This window comes from Sus scrofa, chromosome 9, assembly GCF_000003025.6.
Source record: "Sus scrofa isolate TJ Tabasco breed Duroc chromosome 9, Sscrofa11.1, whole genome shotgun sequence".
NCBI classification, from domain to species: Eukaryota; Metazoa; Chordata; class Mammalia; order Artiodactyla; family Suidae; genus Sus; species Sus scrofa.
Window position 1 is genome coordinate 87645327 of NC_010451.4, and position 15594 is coordinate 87660920.

A 15594-nucleotide genomic window follows, 5' to 3' on the forward strand; every position below is an offset into this window, starting at 1 on the left:
TGGATTTACAATGAGATCCTGCTGTGTAGCATTGAGAACTATATCTAGATACTTATATCACAACACAACAATGGGAGGAAAAATTATGTATACATGTACATGTATGTGTAACTTGGTCCCCATGGTGTACAGCGGAAAATAAATAAATAAATGAATAAATAAGAAAATATCTTTTTTTTTTTTTTTTTGTCTTTTTGCCTTTCCTAGGGCCGCTCCCGTGGCATATGGAGGTTCCCAGGCTAGGGGTCTAATTGCAGCTGCAGCCGCCAGCCTACACCACAGCCACAGCAATGTGGGATCTGAGTCGCGACTGCGACCTACACCACAGCTCACAGCAACGCCGGATCCTTAATCCACTGAAAAAGGCCAGGGGACCGAACCTGCAACCTCATGGTTCCCAGTCGGATTCGTTAACCACTGCGCAACGACAGGAACTCCAAAATAAGAAAATATCTTAATATAAAGCCTCTCCTTCAAGAGACTTAGAACATGGAGGATCTCTTTACAACTGAAAAGGAACCCTTTAAGTGAATGAGAATGTAACATGGAACTTTTTTTGATTAGAGCTTTAATCTTTTAGAAGAGTCATCTCAGTGTGTCTTGTAGAATAATTGCAGCAGGACACAGGCTGGCCATTAGACAGAGCCAAGGAGACCCTTAAGAGCATAGGAACAATTGCTAAAATTTCTGAAATTCCGTTTCATATATATCTGTCTAGCCAACATATATAGAGTGCTTATAGTTAAACTAGGCTATGGCGTAGGCACATAGATGAAAGACAGAACTCTGTTCATGACTTTCCAAGGCCTAGTGTGGGAAATAGATATGTAGCCAATCTTAAAATACCCAATGATTTATGTTATGGTGGAATTAAGGACAGAATTAGGTCCTCTCATTCATGGCAACTCAGATCAGAGAAGGTTTTTCTAAGGAGACAACATTTGGGCAAAGTTTTGAAGGATGAAATGGATTTACTACTCTTTTGCTCTTGAAATGGTGAACCAGCAATGGCCACTAACTCCCTTCTATGATCTTAACAAATATGACACTTTTTTATGGGATGAGTGGGAAAAAAAAAAGTCCAGAAATATGCTGCCTATAAAAGCCATACTTAAAAGGATGTAAAGGGTAAAATAAAGGGTTAGAAAATTGTCTGTCCCAGTCATTGAGGTAGAAACAGACAATTTGAATATACTGATCATTGGTAGAGAAATTGAATTTGTAATTTAAAAAATTCCCATCAAACAAAAATACAGGACTGGATGGTTTCACAGGATAATTCTACCAAACATATAAAGATCTGGGAGTTCCCATTGTGGATCAGCGGAAACGAATCTGACTAGTATCCATGAGGATGTGGGTTCAATCCCTGGCCTCACTCAGTGGTTCAGGGATCTGACATTGCTGTGAGCTGTGGTATAGGTACATAGGCATGGTTGGATCCCACGTGGCTGTGGCTGTGGTGTAGGCCAGCTGCTGTAGCTCTGATTTGATTTGACCCCTAGCCGAGGAGCTTACATAATCCATGGGTGTGGCCCTAAAAAGCAAAATAATAATAATAATAACAATAATTTAAAAATAAGGGTATAATACTTATTCTTCTCAAACTATTCCAAAAGAGTTAAGGAAACAAAACATTCCAAAATTCATTCTACAGGGCTCTCATTACCCTAATAACAAAACCAGACACAGATACCATGAAAAATAGTTACAGGGAAATATATTTGATGAAAATAGATGCAAAAATTACCAACAAAATATTAACAAGCTGAATCCAACAATATATGAAAAGGGTCCTACACCATGATCAAGTTGGATTTATTCCAGGGATACAAGGATGGTTCAGTATTTGCAAATCAATCAATGTGATACACCATAGTAACAAAAGAAAGGATATGAATCATATGATCATTTCAACAGACAGAAAAAGCATTTAACAAAATCCAGCATCTGTTTATTATAAAAACTCCTATCATAGTTGCTGTAGAGGGAACATATCTCAACATAATGAAGGCTACTTATGATAAACTTACAGCTAACATCATACTTAATAGTGAAAAACTGAAAGCTTTCTCTCTAAAATCAGAAAAAGACAAGGATACCCACTCTCACCACTTCTATTTAACATAATATTAGAAGTCCTAGCCACAGCAGTCAGACAAGAAAAAGACATAAAAGGCATCCACGTTAGAAAGGAAAAAGTAAAACAGTCACTATTTATAGATAACATGATAGTTTTTACAAAATAATCCTAAAATCTCCATCAAAAACTATTAGAACTAATAAATGAATTCAGCAAAGTTGAAAGATACAAGATTAATGTACAGAAATCAGTTGTTTTTGTATACGCTAATAATGAAATACTAGACAGAGAAAGTTTTAAAAATCCCATTTAATATTGCATCAAAAAGAATAAAACACCTAGGAATAATTTAACAAGAGGTCAAAGACCTACACTCTGAAAACTATAGAACATTGATTAAGGAAATTGAAGATGATATAAAGAAATGGGAAGGCATTTCATGTTCATGAATCAGAACATTAATATTGTTAAAGTGGCTATACCACCCAAAGCAATCTACAGATTTAATTCAATTCCTATCAAAATACCCATGACATTTTTCACAGAACTAGAAAAAATAATCCTAAAATACACATGGAATCATGAAAGACTCCAAACTACCACAGATATCTTAAGAATAGATAACAAAGCTGTAGGTATTACACTCCTAGATTTCAGACTATACACAAATTTACAGTAAGCAAAGCAGTATGGTATTGACACAAAGACACATAGATCAAACGAACAGAATAGGGAGCCCAGAAATAAACCCAGGAACCTCTAGTGAATTATTCTATGACAAAAGGAGGCAAGAATGTGCAATGGAGAAAAGACACTATCTTCATTAAATGGTGCTGGGAAAACTGGACAGCTGCATGTAAAATAAGATTAGAACATTTCCTCACATCTTATATAAAAACACACTTGAAATGTAAATGTATTAAAAATATAAAGCCATAAATCTCTTAGAAGATAATGTAGAAAAAACTCTATTTGACATAAATCATAGCAACATTTTTTGGATATATCTTCTAAGGCAAAAGAAATAAAAGCAAAAGTAAACAAATAGGACCTAACTAAACTTAAAAGCTTTTGCATAGGAAAGGAAATCACTGACAAAAAGAAATAATTGCAAATGATATGGCAGATAAAGTGTTAATACCTAAAACATAAACAGTTCATACAACTCAATATCAAAAAAAACTCAGTTTAAAAAAATGTGCAGAAGTCTTAAATAGACATTTTTCCAAAGACATACAGATGACTAATAGGCACATGAGAGGATGTTCAACATTGCTATTTATTAGAGAAATACAGATCAAAACAACAACAAAATCAACAACAAAATCACCCCCAACCCATCAGAATGGCTATCATCAAAAAGACCACAAGTAACAAATATTGATAATGATGTGGAGAAAAGGAAACCCTTGTACACTGTGGATGGGAATGTAAACTGGGAAAATGGTATAGAGTTTCCTCAAAAAACTGAAAATAGAACTACCATGTGATATAGCAATTCAATTCCTGGGTATATATCCAGAAAAAACAAAATCACTAATTCAAAAAGATACATGCACCCCAGTATTCACAGTAGTATTTGCAGTAGCTAAGATAGGGAAGGAACCCAAGTGCTCATCAGCAGATGAATAGATAAAGTAGATTTAAATTTATATAAAATGGACTATTATTCAGGTTTTTAAAAGAATGAAAATCTGGAGTTCCCGTCGTGGCTCAGTGGTTAACGAATCTGACTGGGAACCATGAGTTTGCAGGTTCGATCCCTGGCCTTGCTCAGTGGGTTAAGGATCAGGTGTTGCCATGAGCTGTGGTGTAGGTTGCAGACACGGCTCGGATCCCGCGTTGCTGTGGCTCTGGCATAGGCCGGCGGCTACAGCTCTGCTTCAACCCCTAGCCTGCGAACCTCCATATGCCGCGGGAGCAGCCCAAGAAATAAGTCAGAGAAAGATAAATACTGTGTGATATCAGTTATATGTAGAATCCAAAAAGTAAAACAAATAAATGTATATAGCAAAACAGAAACAGACTCATAGATAGAGAAAACTAACTAAAATAAACAGGGGAGAAGGAAAAGAGGAGGAGCAAGATAGGGTGGGACTAAGAGATAACAAAGTACTATGTAAAAAAATAGATATGCAACAAGGATATATTATGTAACACATGGAATCATAGCTGTTATTTTACAATAACTTTTAATGGCATATAATCTGTAAAAATACTGCATCAGTATGCTATATACTTGAAACTAGTATAATATTGTAAGTCCAATTTCTACCTCAATAAAAAAAAGCAAAACAAAAGCCAGTATTAGAATGAAGCTGATAAACCACACACACACACACACACACACACACACACACACACACAAAGGAAAATATCAGGCACTGATAAATGAGCACTAAAAGAAAGTGTGTCATACTAATTTTGAAGCAAAACAAACAACATTTTAAGGGACATAGAAAAGTATTATATTCTCTTAAAATGAAAAGTTTCCCACATGGGAAAGCTTGGAAAAGTTTTCTGGATTACAAGAACAGCATGTACAATGGCATGGAAGAATGAAGGACTTGTGTGGGTAGTACCAAAAAATTGTATGTTCATGAAGTTTAAAAAAAAAAAGTAAAGGATTAAGTTGCTATGTCAAGTTGTGGTTGGAACATGAATGGCCTTGGAAGCCATGGTTCTCTGTTCTTGGCACTGAATTAAGAGTCCTGAAATAGGAAAGATTCCATTCCCATGGGATGTCTGATAAACTTAGTGATATGGCCAATTTCAAATGTTTGTACTTTAATTACATGTCATTGCTATAAATATTTTAATCAGCGAAAAATAAGTTATGTTTGGGGTGCTTGCTATTTCTTAATTTTCGTAGTTGGCACCCAACTAGATCAAATTGTGAAGTTAGGATTTAATTGCAACATTTTAAAGAAGGTTGTTGCTATTTTTAGAAGCAAGCATCCTAGCAGGCTCTTGATTTAACGTGCTGATATATAATAGTTTGGTATGGTAAATATCAACTTAACCTTTTTGGCAAGAAATGACGTTTCTGGGATGATTTTCTGATGTCTGCTGTACTTTTATATTAGCATGTGTAAATTAGTCTTATTATAGCTCTTAAATATAATATCCATCCAGATGGTAATATGCCTATTGATTTTTGATGATTAGAATCCCATTTATTTCCAAGATGATAAACGTGAAAGGTGCTGCTACGTAAGAATGAAACACTTTATAGAAAAATATAAAATATGAGGCATACCAAATAGCGAAGATAAGAATGCTAATTTTACTTAACTAGAATTCTCCCAGAAGTTTTATTTTCATAGCCCAGTGGCCCAAAATAGGGCCTTTGTCTTGAAACTACTATTTTACTAAGAGTTTCTGGTCTTATAAATACTTGGTACATACATAATTTGGTAAATATAGTATAGGTTAGCCAAAGTTAGTTTGTATTTCAAAGTAAATGCTGTTAAAAAGAGGAAATGGTTCTTCGTTATTGGTAATACTATATGCCATTTACAACAAAGACAAAGGTTTCTGGTTAATGTGTATTGATATTTACATTCAGGCATATTAGTATATACACTAATGTGGAAATATGTATATACAAAGCATAAAAATATTGTTCATGAGCTTTTCAAGTGCCTTTTGCAAGGAAGGAAGTTGAATCTGAAGCTATATTTCTTTCAGAATTTTGAGTCAAAATAGTATGATCAATGAAATTCACCAACTGAAAATAGAGCATATGGATACTATCCAATGAAATTGGTAACCAGACTCTTCTGCCATCATTGCAGTTACTAAATCTATCACTATGAAATGAAACTACAATTGCATTTTATATTAATTTCTTAGCTCCAATATCTTTAAGATATTTCACAAGAAAAATATTTGAATACTTTGTTCATTAAAATTGTCCTGGAATAGGATTACATACAACTATGTATCTAAGCTATATGAGATTATTTCTAATATAGTTTGATGTCTGACCTTTTTACTGGTTATTCTATCCTATGAAACAGCAACAAGGCAAGGAAAAAAATGCAAAAAATGAAAGTGCAATTAAATTGCACTTGGTTCCAACAAATCGTTCTTTTCAGATGTGCCCTTAGATTTTTAAAATTATGATTTGTTATTGATTTGAAAATAACTTGCTATTTTAATAAGATAGTATGGTAAAATGAGTAACAGTGAAATATTAGATGTTGCATATTATATTAGTAACTTGGGCCAGATCATTAGTCACTTAATAGGATATTCTAGAGAAGGAATCACTTATTTATAGCTAAATATTTATCTAGTGACATACTCTGTGCATAGCATTATACTAAACTCTGGTGATATAACAGGAAGTAAAATTATTTCGATTGATGGAATGAAGCTTCTATAACTATGGGTGAGGAATTCAGTGTTCAGTCAAATATATAATTTTATTACAATTTATGTTCCTTGGAAAACCAGATGAGTAACAGTTTTCAAGTATTTTTTCAACATCCTTTTTTTATGATTTTTATTTTTGTCCATTATAGCTAGTTTACAGTGTTCTGTCAATTTTCTACTGTACAGCATGGTTACCCAGTTATTATAGTTGATTTACAAGGGTCTCTCAATTTCTGCTGTATAGCAAAGTGACCCAGTCATACATACATATATACATTCTTTTTCTCATATTATCATCCATCATGTTCCATCACAAGTGACTAGATATAGTTCCCTGTGCTATACAGCACAATCTCATTGCTTATCCACTCCAAATGCAATAGTTTGTATCTACTAACCCCAAACTCCCAGTCCATCCCACTCCCTTCCCCTCCCCCTTGGCAACCACAAGTCTGTTCTCCATGTCCATGAATTTTTTTTTTTCTGCAGATAGATTCATTTGTGCCATATATTAGATTCCAGATATAAGGGATATCATATGGTATTTGTCTTGACTTACTTCACTTAGCATGAGAGTCTCTAGTTCCATCCATGTTGCTGCAAATGGCATTATCTTGTTCTTTTTTATGGCTGAGTAGTATTCCATTGTGTATATATATCATATCTTCTTAATCCATTCATCTTTCAATGGGCATTGAAGTTGTTTCCATGTCTTGGCTATTATGAATAGTGCTGCAATGAACATGGAAGTGCATGTATATTTTTCATTGAAAGTTTCATTCTGCTATATGCCCAGGAGTGAGATTGCTGGATCATATGGTAGTTCTATACTAATTTTCTGAGGTATCTCAGTACTGTTTTCCATAGTGGTTGTACCAGTTTATATTCCCACCAACAGTGAAGGAGAGTACCCTTTTTTCCACACCTCTCTTGCATTTGTTATTTGTAGACTTACTAATGATTGCCATTCTGACCCTGAAGTATTTTAACAATTATTAATTAAAGGCCTAGTCCAGGAGTCCCCTGGTGGTTCAGTGGGTTAAGGACCCAGTGTCATCACATCTGTGGCTCTGGTAACTGCTGTGGGGCAGGTTCCTTACCTGGGGCCTGGGAACTTTCACATGCCACAGGTGAACCTGTCAAAAAAAGGTCCTGTCCATAGGATATTTTTATTAGTAGTATTTATAATAATAAGTTATCATTTATTGAATGCCTGTTTGCTGAGTATGTTCTCTGTAATCCTCATAGCAACCCTACAAGGTTTATTATTTTGAATACTTAGTCGTAAATTAAAATTCAAGGAATATTAAAGTAAGATCTAAAGTTATAGTTTATCAGACTATATAGTACTTGCCTTGAACTGTATTTCATTCACAACTAAAAATTCTATCAAATTTATGGCTGTGTCATTCTTGCATACATTTATATCTTTGGGACTTGCACTGGTGGTTGTAAAGTAGTAAATGTTCTATATATGAGTGACTGGCTTAGAAAAAACAGTCTTCACTTGGTTCTATAAAAGACCATTAAGTTTTACTTGTCCCTCTAATTATAGGACTATTTATGATCATCTTGCTTTCTTCTCCTGGGTTGGCTGTTCTGAGCTCTGCAAAAAGGGGTGAATGTGCAACTGGCAAATACTCAGAAAAATAGACCCTAGAATGTGGCTTAATGGAGAAAAACAGTGCTCACATGTCAATCACCTTGTGTGTAATGATGGATGCATCTGCAAGCTAGAAGATCTTTTTCTGGATGAGCCTCCTCCATCTTTTCATACTTTGAATATTAAATGCTCTTCTTCTGTCTATTACCTAGTTTAATTATTTTAATTTTGAAAATATGTTCCTTAATAATAGTGCTTAATTTGAAATTGGATCCCAAAAAGATAATTTGTTATCTTTATCCATCTTATCATTGCTTTGGAAAGGACGATTTTATCTACTGGTTCTAAAGCTTTATTGTGCATCAGAATCACTTGGAGATCTTGTAAAATAGAGCTCCCTCCCACCCCGAGATTTTCATTTAGTAGTTCTGGACCAATAAATTGCATTTCTAAAAAGCTTCCAGGTGATCTTTATACTCCGTTATCCCTCCCAAATAGAATAAATCATGGAACAAGACATCTAATTTGAAGAGTAAAGGAAGAGATAATTTTTAATTGAAGTAAGATCAACAATTCTAGAGTTTTTTGTTGTTTTGTTTTCTCCCTGGCATTTCATTGCTGATGTGTTTACTCACACCCTTTGGGTTCAGGCAAGGTTTCCTTATCTGAAGACCATTTGGTAATTAAGTTGCTATAGTACAAAGGAATCATCTATAAATTGAGTCACCACTATTTAATAAGAATTGGTGATGTTCTTCACAGAAATTTCAGATAAATAATAAAAATTAGGGAGTTCCTGTTGTCGCTCAGTGGATTATGAACCTGACTAGTATCTGTGAGGATGTGGGTTCAATCCCTGACCTCCCTCAGTGGGTAAAGGATCCAGTATTGCCGTGGCCTGTAGTATAGGTCACAGATGTGACTCCAATCTGGCTTCGCTGTGGCTACGGCGTAGACCCCTCAAGGGTCCTAGGAATCAAGTCAGTTGCCTGCAGGCAAATGTGTATAACTTCATTGCTGTGACAATACTTTGAGAAATTTGAGGATGGAAGAAGCAGCAACATGAGTGGGACAGTGGAAGAGTTAAAGTAATTTGTAGCTTTCTTGTTACAGCACAGTTTAGTATTGCAGGCAAACAAGTTTAAAATCTTACTGCATCTGGGTTCTAGAACCATAAGATTTGGTAAGATTTGGTACTGCATGAAAAGTCTATGCTTGATTACAGATGAACGAGGATTTATTATTGTGGTGAAATAAATCAGGTTATACGTCCTTGTTCACTTTTTCTAGTGGTGTCATTCATCAGTCATCAACTAAGACAGATTTGAGAAAATCAGTCTTTAGAACTTTCTGGAAATATTTTGATGCCATATAGATTTTTTATCCATACTTTAAATTTTTAATTAAAATTTAATTAAAATATTTAATTTTTTTCATTGTGCTTATATACCTATGAAAAGAATTGGAATTATCATAATTACTTTTGAATGATGTTTTGCCTTAGGATTTGATGCCCATTCCCATTTTTTTTTAACTGGGAATCTGGTTTTCTTTCCTTACTCTTTTTCATTTATTATTTAAATAAATGTAAAGTACAACATTTAGATCAATTTCCAAAATGTTTATTAAATTGAATTTAAATTTATTAAAAAATGTAAAACTTCCCATCTATTCTAGCCTGACATTTGTATGAGCTTGTAACAGTTCTTATAAAATTTAATATCTTTTTTCCCAGTCAGTAAAATTGGTTTTACAAATACCCAGAAAGAAACTCACATTTCTTTACCGACATTGTTGACATAATGTGAGAAGAATTACCTCGACATTCTTAATATTTAAGTTTTTGGAGAATAGAACTATGATAATCATTATACTTGATAGTGGTTTTAATGATGTTATTTTTCCTCTCAGAAACAAGTCGTATCTATTTAATGATAAGCGACCAATATCTTTTCACTCTAAATTAGGTTTCCATTATCAAGAGTTGAAAGACAAGAATGCTACCGGCAAAAAAATGCTGCAAGAATGCAGGGACAGAATATAAATAAACTCAAGTTAACTAACCTGGTCAAAATAAGACCCATTATTTATACTCTTCTATGTGAATGCCCTATCCTGATATCTCTGAGAATGAGGAATTACTAACTCTTTTGGGTTCTGGGTTTTTTTTTTTTAATGATTATAAAAGCTTGGAGACTTTCTGTAAACTGTATTTTAAGGGTATAATTTCAATATAAAACAACAAAGATGTAAATTATGTCAATACAGATGATCCCCAGCTTCGATGATTCTGTTACCAAACCAGGTTCATCCTGGTTTCAGCCGAAATGCTGGAACACTGGAAACTTGCAGCAAAGAGGGATTATCCAAAAGGCAGCCCAGCAAGGAGATTAAAGAACAAATTTCAAACCCGGCTCCTCCAAGGCAAAGGGCTGGGGGTATTGATGGGGTAAATAATTAAGAAGCAGGGTGGTCTGAGGCATGAGGAGCAAGGAGAACGATGATTGGAAAAAGGTGTGGTAAAGGTCTTTCTGTGTGCAGGTGTAATTAAGCTACAGGCCTCTGCAAAAGGTCACCTAGCACACACTTGGCACACGCATTTGAAGGGTCCGTGTCTTAACCAGCTCAGCTCGAACTACATGCAGCTGACGCCACATTTGTAGAAAACTACTCAGGCAAACATCTTGATGTTTAGGCTGTGGGTCCTGGGAGAACATGCAAATCTCAAAATAAACTTGATTAATGGAGGCAGGTGAAATTGTGTGTTTGTGGCTAATCATTACACACAATTTAAGTTACATTTATGATTTTTTGGCTTTACTATGGAGTGAAAACCATATGCCTTAAGGAGAAGTCATAGTTGGAATTTTGACCTTTTCTGTGCTAGCGATATAGGCCTTATGATATTCTCGGAAGATGCTAGGCAGCAGCAATGAGCCACAGTGATCACAGGGTAAATACCTGATACTCTTAAAACCACTGTGTTTTTCACTTTCAGCACAGTATTCAATTTAATACTTCATTATAAAATATACTGTGTGTTAGGTATTTTGTCCAATAGACTCTTGTGAGTTTTCTGAGCATGTTTAAAGTAGGCTAGGATAAGCTATGATGTTTGGTAGGTTAGATATATTAGATGCATTTTGGCTTGATATTTTCATATGGGGCTAATCTGGGAGTAATGTCACTTTAAGTCAAGGACTAGGATTCTGTACTAGGATTTCTGTTGTCCTTCTATGTTTATCACTAGTTTTTAAAACATACTCTGTTTAAAGCCACTCTGAGACAATTAAGAGTGGTTCTATTTTACATCAGTAGATAATATTAAAATTTATTCTGAATATTTCAGATAATTATTTGCATTGTAAGGAATAAGAGGGTGTACTTGAGAATATGAGTGCTAGACCTACTTGGGTAGACAACTAGAGACTGAGTCTCTCCAGTCATAACTCCATTAATGAGTGTTTTTTCATCCTTCGTAACATTCAGAAAGTTTCTTTACTCTCTTCGTGTGTACATTAGGGAGATCATGTGTACTCAAAGAGTGGATTTCAATTTTTTTTTCCTTCCAGTTTTACTGAGGTATGATTGATATACGGCACTGTATAAGTTCATGGTGTACAGCATAATGACTTACATCCATCAGCAAATGATTACCACAGTAAGTCTAGTGTACATTCATCATCTTATATAGATACAAAATGAAATGAACAAAAATGTTTTTCTGTGATGAACTTTTAGGATTTACTCTTAACAACTTTCATAGGTAACACACTGCAATGTTAGCTATATTCATTATGTTGTATGTTACATCCCTGGTACTTATTTATCTTCTAACTGGAAGTTTATACCTTTGGACCACCTTCATCTAAAATGCCCTTTCCCGCACCCCCTCCTCTCTGGTAGTCACATCTTATCTCTCTTTTTTTGTCAGTTTATTTGTTTATGAAGTGTAATTGATCTACAACATTATATTAGTTCCCAGCGCACAACACAATCATTTGATATTTCTATATGGCGCAAAATGATAGCAATGATAAGTCTAGTTATCATCTGTCATCATATACCATATTTTAATTTTTTTCTTAATCTAAGAAGTCATTGTTCCAAAGAAATCTTACCCAAATGTAAACAGATAAAAACAAGGCTGCTCTGGTTTGGGGAAAAAACCTCTTCTGGGTAACACTGAGAGTCAGCTCCCAGGGTCCCTGGCATCCTGGGGGACAGAGAGTTTGGACACCATTATAGACAATCTCTAAATTTCCCCTAGGTCTAAAATGCTGTGGTTGGTTATGTAATCTCTGAGGTAAACTGCCAGATCTACAGTATTTCCATCCCTTGAATTTTATACACCAATGTCTTAATTGAGTGAAAGTTTACTTTATGATGGCAGATGGAATTAAACGTTTTTTTCCATTGACGGGCACATAAGATTTTCCTGTTTAGCTTAAGTCAAATGTAGTTTGGAATAACTTCTAAAAAAAAAATCCTGTAACTGTTCAAATATAATTGTGCAATAAGTGGGAGTTAATCTATGAAAAAAGAAAAATTCACAGTGCCATTTTCTTCAACAGGGAGTTATCTGCCTAATGACTTAATATGTTTCCTCCTTTTCACTGGAACTCTGTATCTTCTTGTTCTCTTTCTTCTGCTCCACAATCTATGATTGACCAGGAACTCTCCTTCATCTGATTGTTGTGGGAACCTTGAAACACCGCTGTTTTCCTTTTCTTCTCTGTTGCTACTAATGCCTTAAGAATTATATTTTTTCTTGCCAATTGAGTTTAGAAAAAGGAGAAGAGCTCCCATGACCAATGGATTTTCACTTTTAGGTTTGCTCTTTGGAGTGGCTAGATGCTAGCAACCTAATTTATGATGCAGAATTTATTTCTCATCTAGAAATGATGTTATGTGTGTACCAGAGACTGTAGAATGTTTAGTGCTATATACAATAGCTCATTTGTAAGTAAATTCTGCAGTGTGTGTTGATCTGGGAATCAACTATTATAAACACTATTTCTATCGAAAAGTGAGGTCTGTATTTCAGCCAACCAAGGTAGAGATGAATGCAGAACTTTCATAGTTGGGGGTTGACTATATAATTGATGCACAGGTGCATATATTTTTTAATTCTGCACCATCCATAAGAAAGCACAAGTACCTTCTTTGCCTTCAGCAGGTAAATTGAATTTAGCCTGAGAGGCTGAAACAGAAGGAACATTTTTAGCTCTAAGTTGCATATATATTTTTAATTTAGATATAATGGAAACTGGATGTAATGAAATTGATAGGTGGTACTAAAATCATATAAAGATTTGTGAAACAGGACAATTGCCTTACATAAATAGCAAGTTAAAAAAAAAAAAAGAAAAAATCAAGCTGGTCCTTCATAAACATTTTATTCTGGGGTGTGCTTATTTTCCAAAACTACCTCTACTAAATCTCCTGTCAGTCTTGAAACTAGAAGGCAGCAAAGCTTCTAGTGCTACAGCCAACTGCAGTGTAGCCAGAGAAACAGGCAACAAAAATAGAACACCAGGATTGCTGTGCGTGGGTGAGGCAGAAACCACATTATGAGCAAAAGCTTCCAGTATTATTTTAGAACCAATACAGAGCTCTGCACTTCTCTCCTCTCTCTTCCAAAAACACATACTACAAAAATAAAATGAAATGAAATGTATGTGCATTTGCCCTCTTAGAATTATTCTTATTTCCCCCCCACACTTCCTTTCTTTGGAAGTGAATCGCCAGTATGGAAACAGTGTGTAAAGCAAGCTTGAAGGGAGGAAAGAGTTAATTGCTTTTAAGGCCCTGCAATAGAGAATTATGGTTTGAAAGATAGAGGCTGGACAGCTGGGTTTGCTGGGGTATTTTTAAATGCATTAATGCAGGCTCCAATCACTCGGCCATGCTTGACCTATTTTTGGCTCAGGCCGACCATTGTTCTATTTCTGTGCCTGTGGGCCATGCTGTTGTTGATTCATATGCAAATGGATTATCACTAGCTTTAGCCAACTTGAGCTGAGAGAGACTAGAGAGGGGGAAGAGGCACACACAGATAGGAGAAGGGCACCAGCTGAAGCCACTTGCAGGACTGAGGGTTCTTGCAGTGAAACTCTAGCAGCCTGAGGAGCTGTAAGCCAGGTTTAATTGGTTTCTTTTTCTCGTGGGTCGAGTTAATATTTTTCTACTTATTCTGACAAAGCAATAACCCTGAAGCACATTCCTAGTTCCCACCTGCTTTTAGTTTCCGGGATAGCCTAAACTCCAGAGAGCCTTAGCATCCATTCGGTCCTTTCTGCTTTGCACACAGGTTGGTAATGTAGCAAAAGTACCCAGGTCTTTTGAAAAGTGTGTGTCCATCTTAGCAGAGAGGAAGTCATTGTCGAAGTTGATCTTTTGCTGCCTTTCCTCGGGGAGGAGGGAGGACCAGCCAGGGTAGCTCCTGGGGCCCGTGCAGCGATGAATCTTTCATGTAGCTGAAGTAAGAGCGATTGGAATATGCTGCAGACAATTTACGAGACTGACTCGTGTTTTCCTTCAGATGGGGTGGCTGGACGAGAGCAGCTCTTGGCTCAGCAGAGAATGCACAGTATGATCAGCTCAGGTAAGAGCCTTTTTTTAACAGAGACATTTTACATGTGAAAGGGGGCTGTCTTGGGAAAGGCAGCTAGGAAAAGTACTCTCTTAAGGGTTTGCTGCTTTTTGGTGTTGATGTTGCTATTTTCTTGGTGCTTCTGGAGGGTTTAACTTAGATCCCTTCCATTACTCTTTTCTGTGCATATTCAGTCTGCTCAGGGACAGGCTGCTTCTGAATGAAATCGCAAAGCTTCTCCTGAAGGATGGGGCAGAGATAAGTAAAATGTAGTTGGGGGTGTTTTGCCTTGCTCTGCAACTAGCAAAAGGAGGTCCGTTCCGATTGTACGCATATTCTGATGGGACTTTAAAATAAGGTAAGTTCATATTGGGGCTGCAATTTACATTGCAGCCTTCTGTAGCCTGATGATTTTATATTGACAGTGTGCCTACAGAAGCACCTCTATTTATAGACCTACCTTATGAAATGTGTTTGCTACAGGAGTTGTGAAGGTAGTTTTCACGTAGCTTTTTTTCTTCTCATCCCAAAAAGAAACTGCTTAGGATGAAATAAAATTATTATTAGCAGGTGATTATTTTGATTTTCTTTAAAACATTTGGAAAGTCTAGCATTGTCAGGCAGATGCACAGCTGTAACACATATAAAGGTGTTTTACGCAGGTGCAATATTTTAAAGAATAATAGTAACAGATTCTGATTTCTAGTTTCTGTGTATGTGCTTGTCCCTTCAGGGAGCTGTGCAGATGGGAGATGAAGCTCCTCAGCTTTACCAGTTTCTCTAAGAGCAGACTCTCCAGGCAATAGCACTTACTCGTTCTTGTTTCTTTTCATATTTATTCCCTACAGCTAGTTCCTAAAGCTTGTGGTACTTTTTGTTTTGCTTCTTTTCTGAATGTCTCAATCTAAATTGACTTAAAGTTCCCCCTGCCAT

The 15594-nt window shown here is 35.7% G+C and overlaps 1 protein-coding gene across 50 annotated transcripts in view; it reads left to right on the plus strand.

The window, feature by feature from the left end:
* HDAC9 (histone deacetylase 9) overlaps positions 1–15594 on the plus strand; it is a 1028404-nt gene that overhangs the window by 480927 nt on the left and 531883 nt on the right. For 40 of the 50 annotated variants that reach the window (XM_021102482.1, XM_021102481.1, XM_021102503.1 and 37 more), the window contains one exon: positions 14611–14673. In XM_021102482.1, the coding sequence (XP_020958141.1) occupies positions 14611–14673 (63 nt within the window). Of the gene's footprint in view, positions 1–11752; positions 14380–14610; positions 14674–14855; positions 15020–15594 lie in introns of those variants that run through there. The other 10 variants (XM_021102490.1, XM_021102491.1, XM_021102486.1 and 7 more) reach the window with 10 other exon arrangements.